Below are 19,042 nucleotides of genomic sequence, written 5' to 3' on the forward strand. Positions count from 1 at the left end.
AACACCTATCGGCATGCGCTGGACAGATTCTGAAATTTACTTTGCGTCATTTGTAAGTTGAGCTGACATAATATTGAAGTTTTTAAAGTAAATGTTTGTTCCTTTTTCCACTGAAGTTTCTAAAAATAGCCCATGCAGGGTCGAAATGAGACACGAGTAAAAACGTGTTCTGTGATTGTGCCTTTAAGTAAGAATAAGAAGTTCATCCACCAGCCAGTGAATAACGTAACATAATGTCGGCTCTTGTGGCCAATGAACAGGGCGATCCATAGGAGATTTGTTAGTTGACCTAGACACTGAAAGTTCATGCCCAGCCATGAATCCAAGGGAACTTTTACAATGGCTCTACTGTGTCAACTCGGTTTGCTGAATTAATCCTCACACGGACTGTGATAGACGGACGATTGGGCAAGACATAACACCTTCTTATTCGACTGTCGATATCAGAAAACCACACATTTCAAGACAAGCGATGCTGAACAATGTGCCTCTATAATGTATGTTACTTCCGTTGTGTCATCGATATGCTGTCAAGGTGAAAATGGGTTCATCAGCAAACAGTAGTAACTGAATGACTGTTAGCTATTATCCATGCACGAAATGCCTGGTATTGAGCGTGACGGCGCTGCAGAGTGAAGTAGTTTCAGCCACTGACATAAAAAATACCAGTCACGTATTTTTTAATTCCGGTTACTTGCTTTATGATGTACGTTCCCGCCACATCAAGTAAAATAACACATAATATCCACCGCCGTCGTTCAAAGTGAATAATTTCATGGTACCATAACACGGATTTCTAATCTTCCGCTGAACCATAGACTGAGTATAAAATGTATACCTTTTTAGGAAAATAAAAAATACTACTTCGTACACACAATGACAAATAACTGTTACGAATATAATAAATTTATGATTCAACTTTGATTTTCTCAGTTAGTACAGTTACTTGAATGACTGCCATTAGCGCGCAAGTTCTGATTACGGCAAACTCCTGGTTGAGTCAGTTATTACCTCGAATTAGGTGTGACGCTTGCTCATTAATTAAAGACGTTTTCTTGGTCATATCTCAGGCAGAGGATGGTCTCGACTAAACATCAACTACAGCTAATGGTAAACAAGAAAACGAATGTAATTCAGACTCAGTTGTGGCAATTACAGATTTAACAGTGACGATTACTCAGTAGAACGGTGATTAATTGGAATAACAGTCTTACCCTCATGGTAAATTTATGTTATGAACTTGAGAGCTGTACAAGCACAGTAACCTATAATTTACAATTTAGCTGTGGACAAACCGAGTGTTATACTTCTACGTTCTATAAATGTCCGATTTATTTTTTAGCTCCATATCTGTTAAGATCAAAGATAGAAATAAAACGAACGAAAGCTACATAATCATCAGAAATCACTAACCTCGTTAGAATTAATCTCCATATATCGCAGAGCATATTCGTCGGCGGCGACTAGTCGGAAAAGAAATTCGTGGATATTGAGAACGTTCCCAACGAACAAATCCTGGGTAGTGTAGGCGTCTGGTTCTTTATTTGTAAAAAAATCTTGCCCAGGTTTGTACATCTTGTCACGTGCATAAAACATACCTCCCTTAAAACCTGCCAAAAATTAAACAATGTCTTAAAATTAAACATTACTCAAATGTTATATTGTAAATGTATTGTACAGTATCATAATGTATGTAGCATGAGGCTTTGTTTTGTCACTCACCTGTCTGTTGGGCTTCAAATACCGAAATTGTGTCATCAGATAAAAAATAACTGATGATGAATATTCGTCCTCGGTTTTCTGGTATTTTGCTGATCATTTCGGCTTTGAATCTCAGCACGAAGCTATCGAGTCCCTGCCTGTAGAAGACACAATTATCATAGAACACGGGACAGGATAAAACGCAATGCAATATAACATATGGCAGCACATAACTGTATAAATGTCATACAGCGAGAAGAATTTGAAATGAAGCGCTGTTTCTGTCGTCACTTCTACTGCGATCGAATTGTTTGTCGTTGATGAGCACAACTGATATCTTCTTGCGGCAAAGGCTAATAATTTAAATGACAACACTTAGAAGATTCTACGGGAGCACCTAAATGCCTATCGCTATGTCTGTTCCATCGTCACCATATGCGTATCTGGTGTGATTCATTTCTGCGTTCCCGCAACTAACGTGTATTTGACAGAAATCATTCCAAAATGCGCTTATAGTATTCTGAATCTCCTAATTACCTATGTTATTATTTTGACTAGTATTTTACTTCAAATTCCTCAAGAGATGCAATCAGCTACACAGCAGTCTCTACTAATATGTGTTTCGTGAGTACACATTAATGTTTGTTCAAATGTGTGTGAAATCTTATGGGACTTAACTGCTAAGGTCATCAGTCCCTAAGCTTACACACTACTTAACCTAAATTATCCTAAGGACAAACACACACACCCATGCGCGAGGGAGGACTCGAACCTTCGCCGGGACCAGCCGCACAGTCCATGACTGCAGCCTTCTAGACCGCACGGCTAATCTCGCGCGGCATTAATGTTTAAATTAACATGTACAGTTTCACATTTCGAGCGGTTTGCATTTTAAAAATGCATGTCTATTGTTTCTATATTATCAATGATATGTGATTCAAATAATGCTATACTATCATGGTTAATGGTCTGTAGTACTGCAACATCCAGCAGATTCCAGATTAAGAAAATAAGTAGAAATTAATTCTTGTTTCTATCTACTCTTGAGGAGCGATGTGGCTAGTTTAGATGTGATTTTTAATGTATTTTTGACGCTTAAGAATAGCTACTGACTTCATTATTTAGATACTGTTACATAACACAATTACGCAAATCTGATTTGATCCATTATAAACGGTTCTGAAAGCCTGCGACTGTGAAAACAATAGGTTTGTTTAAAAATAACTCATCTGATACCAGTCACGATTTTCTTTATTTTATTTTTCACACGACGCGATTCGGGAAATGATTCCCATTTTCAAGTGGGCTTTTGTGTTTGTTATGTCATTCCTATGTGATGTTTCCGATGTGTGAGATTCTGCTTCATTTCGTTGACTTTACTGCAATATATAAGAAAACACGCGATTTTTAGTTGGTTGTCGATCTTTTTGTGAAGTTAGCGGTGAAATTTAGAAGAATTTGTCCTTACAGTTTCCTTATGGTCGATTTCTACAGAGTCTCACACACACTAAACATCTCTCAAACAACTTGTTGTACACTTTTAAACATAGAAAACATTTTACATAAACAATACAGTTACACAGAGTATGATATGCTTTTGTACAGAGGTTATTTACCTTAACAATTTGGATCATAATTTACTTATGGCTATTTCACAATTGTGCTTATTTCAATAGCAGAAACACAACAACCACTGCATTTCTTTTCCAAAATGCTGACAGGCATGTGTGCAGATTATAAAGATGATCTCCATACATCTCTTGTGAATTTCTTTATGGAGAAAACCTCACTCTTTCATGGAATACTGCAACTGCCTACAGACAAAACACTGCTGCAACTTGTTTGGAAAATCAGGGAACATATTGCACACGTAAAGATACCGCCAGTAAAAGCACATAGACCCCAGAAAATCTTCCTCCACAAAGCTCTGGAGGACTGTGATCATGTAATGTTGCACAATGATGCTGCCTGACCAACATTACACCCACTCTACTTAGGAACTTATAAAGTAATTAGACAGGACAACAATACTGTTGACATTTTGCTGCATGGTAAAGTGATCACTGTTACTTTCAATAGACTTAAACTGACGTAGACCCTGCGTGACATCACCAACCCACCTTGGAGAATCACATACAAAGTATTCTGCAGTTAACCTAAACGACAAAGTAATTACAGAGTTAGTGAACTTACATCAGTTCTGACCTGAAGAGATTTCAGACAAACTACCTGACGACTACAATATGTGCAACATGTCCACGATTGCACATTTCCAATATCACTGCCTCTCCTCGGAGGTCGATCTGGATTCTGTCACTTTCACGTTTACTGTAGACGCGTTTCTCATAGACATTGTAGCTATAAGTCATCCCCAGCCCCAATTCCGGCATAAGAGCAAAACACATCCACTGCATCGCCCCCATCGCACCTCAGCCACCATAACTTTCCTACCACAATCGTCATTCTCGTTTTGGACGACCTCATCAGCTTCCATTTCATCTCGTGCAGTACCACCTCTTTTGGCTGCTACCGACCACGCCTGTTCCACCTGCTTATTGCATTTATTGAAGCGAGAAACAGTTCATCCATGCATCTGTGTATTCAGCCAGCCACAGCATGAGTGGTCGCGCACACCTGTGTGAAGTTGAGCCACAGCATCCTCCCCGACCCGCCCTCCCTTATGCTCTGCACTCCCCAGAGAGGTGAGGGGGGGGGGGGGGGGGCTCTGTGACGACATGGCAGCGAGTGCTCCAACGAGGAAGTTGTTTGGACAGCACTGCAACTACAGAGTAGCAACAATCTCTGATTCGAAATTAGAATTATATATTAATACCTTCAGCTGCTGACGGGCGCTTTAGACTTACGAGCACATGTGTTTTGTGTGTATCTCGATCTGTTTATAAACCATAGATACACTATGTAATCAAAAGTATCCGGATACTTGGATGAAAAAGACTTACAAGTTCGTGGCGCCCTCCATCGGTAATGCTGGAATTCAATATTGTGTTGGTCCACCCTTAGCCTTGATGACAACTTCCACTCTCGGAGGCATACGTTGGGGAATGGCAGTCCATTCTTCACACAGTTCTGCACTGAGGAGATGTATCGATGTCGATCGATGAGGTCTGGCACGAAGTCGCGCTCCAAAACATCCCAAATGTGTTCTGTAGGATTCAGGTCAGAACTCTGTGCAGGCCAGTCCATTACAGGGATGTTATTGTCGTATAACCACTCCGCCACAGGCCGTGCATTATGAATAGGTGCTCGATCGTGTTGAAAGATGCAGTCGCGTCCCCGAATTTCTCTTCAACAGTGGGAAGCAAGAAGGTGCTTAAAACATCAATGTAGGCCTGTGTTGTGATAGTGCCGCGCAAACCAACAAGGCATGCAAGTCCCCTCCATGAAAAACACGACCACACCATAACACCACCGCCTCAGAATTTTACAGTTGGCCCTACACGTGTTGGCAGATAACGTTCACCGGGCATTCGCAATACCCACACCCTGCCATCGGATCGCCACATTATGTAACCTCCCGCCTAACTGTCATAGTACTTGCAGTGGATCCTGATCGTCTGGATAGATGTATGCCTATTACATATTACGACCCTCTTCAACTACCGTTGGTCTCTGTCAGTCAACAGACGAGGTCGGCCTGTGCGCATTTGTGCTGTACGTGTCCCTTCACGTTTCCACTTCACTCTCACACTGGAAACAGTGGATCTAGGGATGTTTAGGAGTGTGGAAATGTCGCGTACAGACGTATGACACAAGTGACACCCAATCACCTGACCACGTTCGAAGTCGTGAGTTCCGCGGATCGCCCCTTTCTGCTCTCTCACGACGTCTAATGACTACTGAGGTCGCTGATATGGAGTACCTGGCAGTAGGTGGTAGCACAATGCACCTGATATGAAAAGGTATGTTTTTGGAGGTGTCCGGATGCTTTTGATCACATAGTGTACTTGGCATTTAAGGTCTCCATCATTCCATCTGCAGTATCGCTACCTGCGATATGTCTGTATAACAAGTTTCCAATGGCCAAATCGCAGGACGCACCGTCACGACTGGTTTGAGCAGGATAGTTTGTTACACAGTCCAGTGCGAAAATGTTGTAAATTATGTCAGAATAAAAGGTCGTCATGTGTAACGCACACTGACAAAATCAGCCAGTTTACATATGTGAACACTGAGACTATGCTTGCATATCACTTATTCTAAAGTAACGTCAGAAGCAGTTACTGTTATGGACTCCATGGAATGAAATGCCTGTTCCACAACAGAAACTGGTACCATATAATATCCATATGTGAACATAAACATCATGTGTCGCTCATGGTACAATCCTGTTAGACAAAGCAGTGCTCATGCTGTGGCAGGCAGAATCTAATGTCTAGTAGTTGTACCGGAAGGCTGACGTAAGTGAGCATTTTTCGGGTGAATCCACGCCGACACCGTCCTAAACTTCTACGAAGCGAAGCAGGAGTACTTTTGTCACGCCGAAGTAAGTTGCAGGTTTAGACAGCTGTCAGATGAGCATAAGAGATTATATTTACATTTTTTAGGTTGTAACAAAAGCATTACGCCTCACTATTGAAGAATTTTCTACAAACAACTCGTCAGTTCACCTGGAAGGGAGCAATGAGGCTATAATAAACAAATTTTCAGAATAATATTCGCGGTATGGCGACCATCCATTGAGTCGGCATACCTTTACCTGGCATGGACGTAAGAAGCTCGTAGGAAGAACTTATTGCTTATAAAAACAAAGAACAACTTGGAGATTAAGCAACGAAAGTTAAAGTTTTCACCCATAAAAAATACGCTGGCGGGATAATTTCTAAGACCGTAATTCTGCGAGCGACTGCATAAGTAGATCTAGATGAGCTCGTTTCTAAATAGAAGGTTTACATCATATCATTGATAGCACAACGAGAACCATTCACTACAGGAGGATAACAAATTGTTTGGCTAGAGGGTGAGTTGGCGGGCAAAAACAAGTGCATCTAGATCAACTTACGCTCTCGTACACAGAACTGCATACTTACATAGTTTTCCGCCAATGTGTTCTTATGAGTGAAAACTTTAGTTTCTACCCCGCAATATAGCAAGTTCTCTACATTTTTAAAGTGCTCCAAAATTGGGACTTTAGAGGGCGTGGTATAAACGACGTACTGCTACATAAAGGCTTCCAGTTCAGCTCGTTTTAGGGATATTGTGCGATCGTAGAACAAAAATTGAAAGTAGTGCTGTTACTCTTTGCGTATCACTATCCTCTTGACGAACTAGTTTTGAGTAGCCTCTCATGCGGAAATTCATGAAGTCACTAGCTTCCCAGATTTTCTGCTTTTCAGAAACTTTAAAGAGAACTAGAAATGTTAATATGGATTATATCCAAATATTCACTGATTCTGAGAAAATACAGTTAGTGGATATAGAATTCAACAAATTCGTTAAGTTCTGCTGGGGCACACTGAGCATACGTAATGTGAAGGAGGACTACAGTCAAATTATCAAACTGCTTTTAATATCGTTGAAACTACATCACTAAAATAAATCATTCATCAAGCGAAACGAGTGCAAGGGCCATTTAATCTACGAAAATATTTTCTGCAACTTCAGTTTATTCAGTGCAAAGGAAAGATGAGAACTGCAAGATGTTTCCTCACTGATTGCGTCATCCTATAAAGCCTAGCTTTAATGCAATTTGGGAGTAAGAGCACCGTATAAATGTCTGTGCTTGTCTTGAAAGCGTTCAAGAAGCATGAGGAAATTGGGAAGTCAGTTTCAAAAGCAGTTTCGAGTAAATTCTGTCAACACTTGTGGTATGTCTGATGAAATTCCTGCTTTAGCACTTCCAGATAAACACACGAAAATGAGAGTAGTTTCAGACTTACAACGTGAGAAATTTTTGATCTTGGGAAGAGCTATATTTCATAAGGAAAAACTATCAAACCCTTCATACGGGAAAGAGTTATTGTAATTAATAATTACAATACATAATCTTGCCTTAACCTAGCTTAGATATTTAATTCTTAGTTTCAGCAATATCTTTGGATGACTTCCAGTCGAGAAAGAGAAAAATCTGTTTCAGCTCTTGCTGACCGACTGAAGGTTCCTCCTCCCCTAAAGAAAATTTTCGTCTCTGAAAGTGTAAATAACACAAAATAAAGTGTAAATAATACAACAAAAAGAGGAGTGAAAGTAATGCAAAAATTTCAAGGATTGATCGTCTTTGAGGACGTCCAGAAATAATTTTTTCACCTTTGTATGCAAGAGCACAGAAGTCTTCAAAATTATTTTACGTTTTTAATTAATACCAGTAAAGATAAGTGTTATTGTGTTGATATTTATGGTTATTTACACATTTCTCTCACTATTTCAAAATTTAGTCACCAGTTTACAGCAGGAAAGATATGTACATTTCCACGCAAAACTCTGAAGCCGAGTCGGCAAGGGTTCCCTTCATCATAGGAAGCTGTTATTTCCTACTGAAGTATGAAAATACCTGATGGTGATGCGTTATAAATTTCAGGTACATTCTATATGTGCAACGACAGCAATGCCAAAACAGTCAGTAGTTTTTCTACGTTAATTATACTAGTGTTAGGACCTGTCTTTGTGCAGGAACTTGACGAAGTCGCGTCTTGGTGGAGTCGGCAAGACAGTACGGCAGTTTCCAGCGGAATCTTCGTAAGATCCATAACCGTTATAAGGCGGTAGCTCTCGTGGTGGTGGCTTCTCACACGGGGCGTCCTCCAGCGAAATTGGCTGTTCAATGGGCTTAATGTCTCCTGCAACAGAGCAAAAGAAAATATAAAATGATTCGTAACGAATTTGAAAATTTCTGCTTAAGTTTCTTAAAGATATTTCCTGATCAGTAAACAGAAAAGTTAGCAATATAAACTAAATACAGTCACTTTCAAGGAAATAAAAAAAAGTGACTGAAAGGATGAAGGCACGAGAAGAAAATAACAATAACGCCTAGCATAGCAAAACTACGAGAAGCATTTAGCATTTTTCAAGGTAAATTAAATGGACAATGTAAATGAAGCAGAGGTAGTGGGCTACAGAATAGGACATAATACAAAACATCGTCAGTGCCAGAGCTATGAAGTCATGGTTGTGTACAATCGAGCGAAGTAAGCCAAAATCCATAAAATATATAGAGTGTAACGGGTAACTTAAAATGTACACTTATCAGTATGTTGGTTGTTTATCCGCTGTATCGAAGAGTCTTTCCAAAAAGACGTCACAAACTTTACTGTCAGTGTAAACTAACCGTTTTGTGTCCACGCCTCCACTCTTCAACACTCAACCTGCTGCCCAGGGTAAAATAAGAATTAATGGCCGGCTTGTGCCACGCTTATGTGGAGGTACTTTCTGCCCTAAAAACATAACTTGTAACACTTATATTTATTAGTCAGCTAATAACGTAAATATTGATGTAATGACGTTCAGTACACCGTCCTCAGTCACCAATAGAAATGTCTGCACTTATATCAGTTACATCCTGTATAGATACATAATGACAAAGGTGGAATTATAAAAAACATATACTTAATTTGAACAATGGAAAGTCCAGGATGGAAGAACAAAAATAGTATGAAAAGGACAAACTGCTACTCACCATATAGAGGCGACACTGAGTCACAGACGTGCACAATAAATAGGCAAGCTTGAGTGAATGTGTGTGTGTGTGTTTTCTACTACACAAGAACGGCTGATGGTCGGAATCTGATATTTATAACAGTCTTTCTGTTGTTCTTGTCTGCGACTCAGCGTCTCCTCTGCATGGTGAGTAGCAATCTATAACTTTTGTGCTCTGCCTTACGGCAGGTCTTGTCATGGGGAAAGGCTCGACAGAGAGGTCCACCGCATGAGCGTCTAGAGAAGCGATCCCAGTGGTGGTTTCCCGTTGCCTTACACTGATGATGGTGAAATGATAATGAGGGCAACACAACATTCACTCGCTGAGCGGAGAAGAATCTCCGACCCAGCCTGGAATCGAATCCGGGCCCCTTGGGCGTGACAGACCGCCGCGCTGACCCCTCAGCAACCGGGGCGGACAGCAATCTATCCTTTTCATAATATTATGATATAATTTATTCATTTAAGGAATTGTTACATGTGGAATGCACGATTGATATATCTGAGAGGCTTTGAAGAGGAGATGATGTGCAGCTAGGGACTGCTATCAATCAAGCGTCGCACACTGGTTTCATCAGCCTTCGCAGTTGAGGTCGCTCGCTGGCGCTCGACTCGGAAGTAGACAGTTCGAAACCTGGCGGTGAAAGAAATATGTGCCAATAGTAAAGGGAGGATAGGTGGTAGCGTTAAGTTCTGATCAACAGGCTTTGCATCAATACAGTGGTTCAAATTCCAAACGTCTTCGAAGTGTCTCACGAAGTGAAAGCATGAGAAAATATTGATGGTGATGGGTCAGTCAGGGGTGGAAGTTTGAAAGCTCTGCGGGCCCATTGCTGTTCGAGAACGGTAGGGAATGTACCACCACCGGTTTTAAACATCTCCCTTCTCTCATCATCAAAGGCACAAACAACACCACACTATTCACACACTCATTACAGTCAACTAAATTCATCAAATTCACCAAAGATTCAACTTTCATACATCGCGGGAAAAGGAGCCATCGCGTGCGGAAGAAGAAAACTCTTTCCGATTCGGCGGCACAACAGTTCTTTGGGATCTCCCAGCCAACAAAGCCTTATTGCTCTTTCTTTTCAGGCCTCTGGAGATTTGGGTCAAGAAAAGCATTAACAGCGGACAGTGACAAGACAAGAGGAATCTTATTCACAGAAGATTCATACAAACATATATTATCAATATGATGTTGTTAAAGAGACTTCAAGAAGAATATAATAATTCCAATCCCAAAGAAAGCAGGTGTTGACAGATATGAAGATTACCGAACTATCAGTTTAATAAGTCACAGCAACAAAATACTAACGCGAATTCCTTACAGACGAATGAAAAAACTCGTAGAAGCCGACTTCCGGGAAGATCAGTTTGGATTCCGTAGAAATGTTGGAACACGTGAGTCAATACTGACCATATGACTTATGTTAGAAGAAAGATTAAGGAAAGCCAAACTTACGTTTCTAGCATCTGTAGACTTAGAGAAAGCTTTTGACAATGTTGACTGGAATACTCTCTTTCAAATTCTGAAGGTGGCAGGGGTAAAATACAGGGAGCAGAAGGTTATTTACAATTTGTGCAGAAACCAGATGGCAGTTATAAGAGTCGAGGGACATGAAAGGGAAGCAGTGGTTGGGAAGGGAGTGAGACAGGGTTGTAGCCTATCTCCGATGTTATTCAATTTGTATATTGAGCAAGCAGTAAAGGAAACAAAAGAAAAATTCGGAGTAGGTATTAAAATCCAAGGAGATGAAATAAAAACTTTGAGGTTCGCCGATGACATTGTAATTCTTTCAGAGACAGCAAAGGACTTGTAAAAGCAGTTGAACGGAATGGACAGTGTCTTGAAAGGAGGATATAAGACGAACATCAACAAAAGCAAAACGAGGATAATTGAATGTAGTCGAATTAAATCGGGTGATGCTGAGGGAATTAGATTAGGAAATGAGACACTTAAAGTAGTAAAGGAGTTTTGCTATTTGGGGCGCAAAATAACTGATGATGGTCGAAGTAGAGAGGATATAAAATGTAGACTGGCAATGGCAAGGAAAGCGTTTTTGAATAAGAGAAATTTGTTAACATCGAGTATAGATTTAAGCGTCAGGAAGCCGTTTCTGAAAGTATTTGTATGGAGTGTAGCCATCCATGTATGGAAGTGAAACATGGACGATAAATAGTTTGGACAAGAAGAGAATAGAAGCTTTCGAAATGTGGTGCTGCAGAAGAATGCTGAAGGTTATATGGGTTGATCACATAACTAGTGAGGAGGTATTGAATAGAATTGGGGAGAAGAGGAGTTTGTGGCACAACTTGACTAGAAGAAGGGACCGGTTGGTAGGACATGTTCTAAGGCATTAAGGGATCGCCAATTTAGTATTGGAGGGCAGCGTGGAGGGTAAAAATCGTAGAGGGAGACCAAGAGATGAATACACTAAGCAGATTCAGAAGGATGTAGGTTGCAGTAGGTACTGGGAGAAGAAGAAGCTGGCACAGGACAGAGTGGCATGGAGAGCTGCATCAAACCAATCTCAGGACTGAAGACCACAACAACAACAACAACAACAAAGAGTTAATATTACTATGCCATAGCCCCAGTTTGTATTTAACTGACACACTGAGGTGACAAAAGTCATGGAACAGAAATGTCCACATGTACAGACGGCGGTAGAAACGCGTACATAAGGTATAAAAAAGGGCAGTGCATTGGCGGAACTGTCATTTCTACTCAGGCGAGTCATGTGAAAAGGTTTCCGACGTGATCATGGCCGTATGACGGAAATGAACAGACTTTGAACGCGGAATGGTATTTGGAGCTAGGCGCATGAGAGATTCCATTTCGTAAATCTTTAGGTAATTCAAAATAGCGAGATCCACAGCGTCAAGAGTATGCCGAGAGTACCCACTTTCAAGTGTTAACCTCTCTCTAAGAACAACGCTGTAGCCGGCGGCCTTCACTTAACGACCGAGAGCATCAAGGATTGCGTACAGTTGTCAGTGGAAACAGGCAAGCAACAATGTTTGAAATAACGGCAGAAATCGATGTTGGACGGACGACGAACGTGTCCATTAGGCCAGTGTGGAGGAATCTGGCGTTAATGGGCTGTGATAGCAGACGACCGACGCTAGTGCCTTTCCTAACAGCACGACATCGCCTGCAGCGCTTCTCCTGGGCTCGTGATCTTACCGGCTGGATCCTAGACGACTGGGAACCCGTGGCCTGGTCAGATGAGTCCCGATTTCAGTTGGTAAGAGTTGATGTTTAGGGTTCCCGCCACGACGCCATTGTCCTAGGTTGTCAACAAGGGGCCGGCCGGAGTGGCCGAGCGGTTCTAGGCGCTGCAGTGTGGAACCGCGCGACCGCTACGGTCGCAGGTTCGAATCCTGCCTCGGGCGTGGATGTGTGTGATGTCCTTAGGTTAGTTAGGTTTAAGTAGTTCTAAGTTCTAGGGGACTGATGACCTCAGAAGTTAAGTCCCATAGTGCTCAGAGCCATTTGAACCATTTTTTTGTCAACAAGGCTCTGTGGAAGCTGGTGGTGGCTCCATAATGGTGTGGACTCTGTTTACAAGGAATGCACTGAGTCCTCTGTTCCAACTGAATCGATCATTGACAGTAAATGGTTATATTCGGCTACTTGGAGACCATCTGCAGTCATTCATGGACTTCATGTTCCCAAACAACGATGGAATTTTTATGGATCATGTCACCATGTCACAATTGTTCGCGATTGGTTTGAAGAACGTTCTGGACAATTCGAGCTTAAGATTTGGCCACCCAGATCGCTCGACATGAATCCCATCGGACATTTATGGGACACAATCCAGAGGTGTCCGCAGCTCGTGGTCTCGCGGTAACGTTCTCGTTTCCCGCGAACGGCGTCCCGGGTTCGATTCCCGGCGGGGTCAGGGATTTTCACCTGCCTCGAGATGACCGGGTGTTGTTGTGTCGTCTTCAACATCATCATCATTCATCCCCATTACGGTCGGAGGAAGGCAATACAAACCACCTCCACTAGAGAGTCTGATCTAACGGAGTCTGATGACGTAGATTTAATAAGACGGGAAAGAGCTGCTTCTTATAAAACTGGAGTGCAGCGTTATCATTGCCAAATCAGTAAAAAGAAAGGCGTGTGCTCACATTTCAAGTTGGTATCAGAGTCAATACTTTATTGCAGACGTGTTAAAGATGGTAAACTACGGGCAAAATCATTTTTTCAACGCTGCATTAATGACATAAGTGTCACCAGTAACAGCAAAAAGAAGAGAAATGGAGAGTTCGAGTTTACCGTCTCGTCATCGTCGAGTTCTGAGGGGCGGGACACTAGTTCATTTGCAGAAAGATAAAGAAAAGCGGCGGTAGTGACTTGTTTGAGGAGCTACCGCTGCATTCGCCTCAAGTGTTTTGTAGAAACCACAGAAAACGCAAATCAGAGAGGGAGAGTAGGTTGTTGTTGATGTGGTCTTCAAAAAAATGGTTCAAATGGCTCTGAGCACTATGGGACTCAACTGCTGAGGTCATTAGTCCCCTAGAACTTAGAGCTAGTTAAACCTAACTAACCTAAGGACATCACAAACATCCATGCCCGAGGCAGGATTCGAACCTGCGACCGTAGCGGTCTTGCGGCTCCAGACTGCAGCGCCTTTAACCGCACGGCCACTTCGGCCGGCTGTGGTCTTCAATCTAGAGACTAGGTTGATGTAGCTCTCCATGCTACTATATCCTGAGTAAGCCTCTTCATCTCCGAGTAACTACTGCAATCTGCATCCTTCTGAATCTGTTTAGTGTATTCATCTCTTAGTCTCCTTCTACGACTTTTACCCTCTACGCTTCCCCCCAGTACTAAATTGGTGCTCCCTTGATGCCTCAGAGTATGTCCTACTAACCGCTCCATTCTTCCAGTCAAGTTGTGCCACAAATTCCTCTTTCCTCCAATTCTATTCAGTACCTCCTCATTAGTTACGTGATCTACCCATCTGCTCTTCAGCATTTTTCTGTAGCACGGCATTTCGAAAGCTTCTATTCTCTTCCTGTGTCATTATCGTCCGTGTTTCACTTCCATACATGGATACAATCTACACAAATACTTTCAGAAACGACTCGACTTCCTGGCGCATAAAACTATACTTGATGTTAACAAATTTCTATCCTTCAGAAACGCTTTCCTTGTCTACATTTTATATCCTCTCTACTTCGACCATCATCAGTTACTTTTCTTCCCAAATAGCAAAAGTGACCTACTACTTTAAGCGTCTCATTTCTTAATCCAATTTCCTCAGCATCACCTGATTTAATTCGCCTACATTCCATTATTCTCGTTTTGCTTTGTTCATGTTCATCTTAAATCCTCCTCTCAAGACATTATCCAATCCGTTCACCTGCTCTTCCAGGTCCTCTGATGTCTCTGGCAGAATTAAAATGTCGTCGGCAAACCTCAAAGTTTTTGTTTCTTCTCCACGGATTTTAATTCCTTCTCCAATTTTTTCTTTTGTTACCTATACTGCTTGCCCAATATACAGATTGAATAAATTCGAGGATGGGCTACAATCCTGTCTCACTCCCTTCTCATTACTACCTCTCTTTCGTGCCCCTCGACTCTTGTAACTGCCATCTGGTTTCTGAACAGACTGTAAATAGCTTTTCGCTCCCTGTATTTTACCCCTGCCACCTTCAGAATTTGAAAGAGAGTATTCCAGTCAACAATGTCAAAAGCTTTCTCTAAGTCTACAAATGCTAGGAACGTAGCTTTGCCTTTCCTTAATCTAGCTTCTGAGATAAGTCGTAGAGTGAGTATTGCCTCACGTGTTCCAATATTTCTACGGAATCCAAACTGATCTTCCCCGAGGTCAGCTTCTGCTAGTTTTTCCATTCGTCTGTACAGAATTCGCGTTAGTATTTTGCAGCTGTGACTTATTAAACTGATGGTTCGGTAGTTTTCAGACAAACCAACACCTGCTTCCTTTGGGGTTGCAATTATTATATTCTTCTCGAAGTCTGAGGGTATTTCGCCTGTCTCATACATCTTGCTCTTGTCACAGCTGGCTATCCCAAGGCTATCAGTAGTTCTAATGGAATGTTGTCTACTCGCAGGGCCTTGTTTCGACTTAAGTCTTTCGGTACTCTGTACAATTCTTAATGGAGTATCATATCTCCCATTTCATCTACGTCCTCTTCTATTTTCATAGTATTGCCCTCAAGTACATCGCCCTTGTACAGACCCTGTATAGGTATACTCCTTCTACTTTTCTGCTTTCTTTTCTTTGCTTAGGATTGGTTTTCCATCTGAGCTCGTGATATTTATACAGGTGGTTCTCTTTTCTCCAAAGGCCCCTTTATCTTCCTATGGGCAGTATCTATCTTATCCTTAGTGACGTGTGCTTCTACATCCTTACATTTGTCCTCTAGCCATTCCTGCTTAACCATTTTGCACTTCCTGTTGATCTCATGTTTGAGACGTTTGTATTCCTTTTCACCTGGTTCATTTGCCGCATTTTTATATTTTCTCCTTTCATCAATTAAATTCAATATCACTTCCGATACGCAAGGATTTCTACTAGCTTTCGTCTTTTAACTACTTGATCCTCTGCTGCCTTCACTATTTTATCTCTCAAAGCTACCCAATCTTCTTTTACTGTATTGCTTTTCCCTGTTCTTGTCGATCGTTCCTTAATGCTCTCTCTGAAACACTCTGGTTCTTTCAATTTATCCAGGTCCCAGCTCCTTAAATTCCTACCTTTTTGCAGTTTCTTCTATTTTAATCTGCAGTTAATAACCAATAAATTGTGGTCAGAGTCCACATCTACCCCTGGAACTGTCTCACAGTTTAAAACCTGGTTCCTAAATCTCTGTGTTACCATTATATAACCTATGTGGTGTCTCTACACTCCTTCCACGTAGACAAACTTCTTTCATGATTCTTAAGCCAAGTGTTAGATTTGATTAAGCTATGCTCTGTGCAAAATTATAACAGGCGGCTACCTCTTTCACTCCTTACCCCCAGTCCATATTCACTTACTATTTTCGTTCCCTTCCTTTCCCTACTACCGACTTCCAGTTCCCCATGACTATTAATTTGTCGTCTCCCTTAACTATCTGGATAATTTCTTTTATTGCATCATACATTTCTTCAGTCTCTTCATGATCTGCGGAGCTAGTTGGCATATAAACTTGTACTTCTGTGGTAGGAGTGGGCTTCGTGTCTATCTTGGCTACAATAATGCATTCACTATGCTGTTCGTAGTAGCTTACCCGTACTCCTATTTTTTTATTCATTATTAAACCTGCTCCTGCATTACCCATATTTGATTTTGTATTTATAACCCTTCAACTGACCAGAACTCCTGTTCCTTACGCCACCGAACTTCGCTAATTCCACTATTTCTACCTTCAACCTATCCGTTTCCCTTTTTAAATTTTATAACCTACCTCCCCGATTCAGGGATCTGACATTCCACGCTCGGATCCGTACAACGCCAGTTTTGTTTCTCCTGATAATTACGCCCTCGTGAGTAGTCCCCGATAGGAGACCCGAATGGGGGACTATTTTACCTGCAGAATATTTTATCCAAAAGGAAGCCATCATAATTTAACCATACAGTAAAGCTGTATGCCCTCGGGAAAAATTACTAGCCGGCCGAAGTGGCCGTGCGGTTAAAGGCGCTGCAGTCTGGAACCGCAAGACCGCTACGGTCGCAGGTTCGAATCCTGCCTCGGGCATGGATGTTTGTGATGTCCTTAGGTTAGTTAGGTTTAACTAGTTCTAAGTTCTAGGGGACTAATGACCTCAGCAGTTGAGTCCCATAGTGCTCAGAGCCATTTGAACCATTTGAAAAATTACTGCTGCAGTTGCCCCTTGCTTTCAGCCGTTCGCAGTACCAGCACAGCAAGGCCGTTTTGGTTAGTGTTACAAGGCAAAGGAGCAACCTGAAGACATAGTCGGACATCAATGTAACTTCTTAACTGTACATACCATCGGCAGGTGTGAAAATTTTTCGTGTTGTTACCAGACCTGGTAGGATATGTAATACAACGGGTATGAACAAAGTCAGGTGTTGAGTGATCACTGCCAAGGACAAGGAGACGCCCCTTAGTAATGTGAGACAGCGTTGATAGCACCTGACAGAGTTAGAATGGAGGTTAAATCAAGAGCCTCCATTTGGTCGGCTGGTCCAATCGTACAATATCCTGAATTTTCGGACATTCACATAAAACGGTGATCAGAAGTTGGACTGCATGGAAACGTGAGGGCCGGCAGATTCGTCGTCAAGGTTCCGGTCGACCACGTCTGACAACCACAAGGCAGGATCATCGTTTTGTGCTCGCAGTACTTTTTAACACCTATATCTGTGCCTGCCGTATGAAAACAAGTACTAGACCCTTTCAACATTCTGTGTCATTCCGCACTATCTGATGGAAGCCTAGCCGCAGCCGGACTAGGGAACCACAATCCCACTCGTAGGCTGCCGTTAACACAACAAAACAATATTTTTCAACACGACAGTGCTCTTCCACACATGACACGTGTCTCTATAATCTGTCTGGATGATGTCGGGGTACCCCTATGGCCAGCAAGATCCCCAGGTCTGTCCGCGATAGAACATGTGTGGGGCCAGATCGGGTATCAACTCCGTCCCAGGGCCAGTACCTGGGATAGTAAGGTGGAGTTATAAAGTTTGTGGCCCAGATTGTATAGGAGAAGACACAGCAGTCTTATGACACCCTGCCAGCATAATCAGTGCATGCATCCAGGCGAGAAAGGATGCAACCTCGCACTGGTAAGTGGGCTCACACTGCCAAGTTCTTTTTGAATCTGAGTCGATTTTGTAATCAATGAAAGGACATCACATACCCTATCAGACCCCTTGCGGGTGTTTCAGTTTTCCTTGTCAGGTGGTGTACCTCCTTTCTTGTTGTACAGGCGGTTACTGGCTTAAGTTTCTATTATCCAGATGCAGGTGGGGTATGATTCACCGGTATAATTGGGAAGGCAGGGGAACCAGATCTGTCATTGACTATATAATAACAGATTAGGAATTCAGGAAGGCTGTGAGGGACACATGTGTATTCAGGGGATTCTTTGATGACACTGATCATTATTTAATCTGCAGTGAAATTGGGATTGTGAGGCCGAAAGTGCAGGAGGTCAGGTCCATATGTGGGAGGATAAGAGTGGAGAAACTTCAGGATAAGGAAATCAGGCATAAGTACATAACAGCGATCTCAGAAAGGTACCAGTTAGTTGAATGTAGTCAATTACAGTCATTGGAAAAGGAATGGACAAGGTACAGGGACACAGTGCTAGAAGTGGCTAAAGAATGTCTTGGAACAGTAGTGTGTAAAAGTAGGATGAAGCAAACAGCTTGGTGGAATGACACAGTCAAGGCAGCCTGTAAAAGGGAAAAGAAGGCGTATCAAAAATGGCTACATACTAGAACTCAGGTAGACAGAGAAAGTTATGTTGAAGAAAGAAACAAAGCCAAACAGATAATTGCAGCATCCAAGAAGAAATCTTGGGAAGACTTTGGAATCAGGTTAGAGACTTTGGGTCAAGCTGTTGGAAAACCATTCTGGAGTGTAATTAGCAGTCTTCGAAAGGGAGGTAAGAAGGAAATGACAAGTATTTCGGACAGGTCAGGAAAACTGCTGGTGAATCCTGTGGATTCCTTGGGCAGATGGAGGGAATATTTTG

General features: G+C 42.0%; 1 protein-coding gene across 1 annotated transcript in view; it reads right to left on the reverse strand.

Moving 5' to 3' along the window:
* The window catches only part of LOC126456692 (EF-hand domain-containing family member C2-like), a 238,752-nt gene that overhangs the window by 61,159 nt on the left and 158,551 nt on the right, over positions 1-19,042 (reverse strand). Inside the window, exons 7-9 of the mRNA XM_050092431.1 lie at positions 8,315-8,495; positions 1,723-1,859; positions 1,414-1,610 (exon numbers count right to left, since the gene is read on the reverse strand). Of these exons, the coding sequence (XP_049948388.1) occupies positions 1,414-1,610; positions 1,723-1,859; positions 8,315-8,495 (515 nt within the window). The remainder of the gene's footprint in view (positions 1-1,413; positions 1,611-1,722; positions 1,860-8,314; positions 8,496-19,042) is intronic.

The sequence above is a fragment of the Schistocerca serialis genome, chromosome 2 (assembly GCF_023864345.2).
Source record: "Schistocerca serialis cubense isolate TAMUIC-IGC-003099 chromosome 2, iqSchSeri2.2, whole genome shotgun sequence".
NCBI classification, from domain to species: domain Eukaryota; kingdom Metazoa; phylum Arthropoda; class Insecta; order Orthoptera; family Acrididae; genus Schistocerca; species Schistocerca serialis.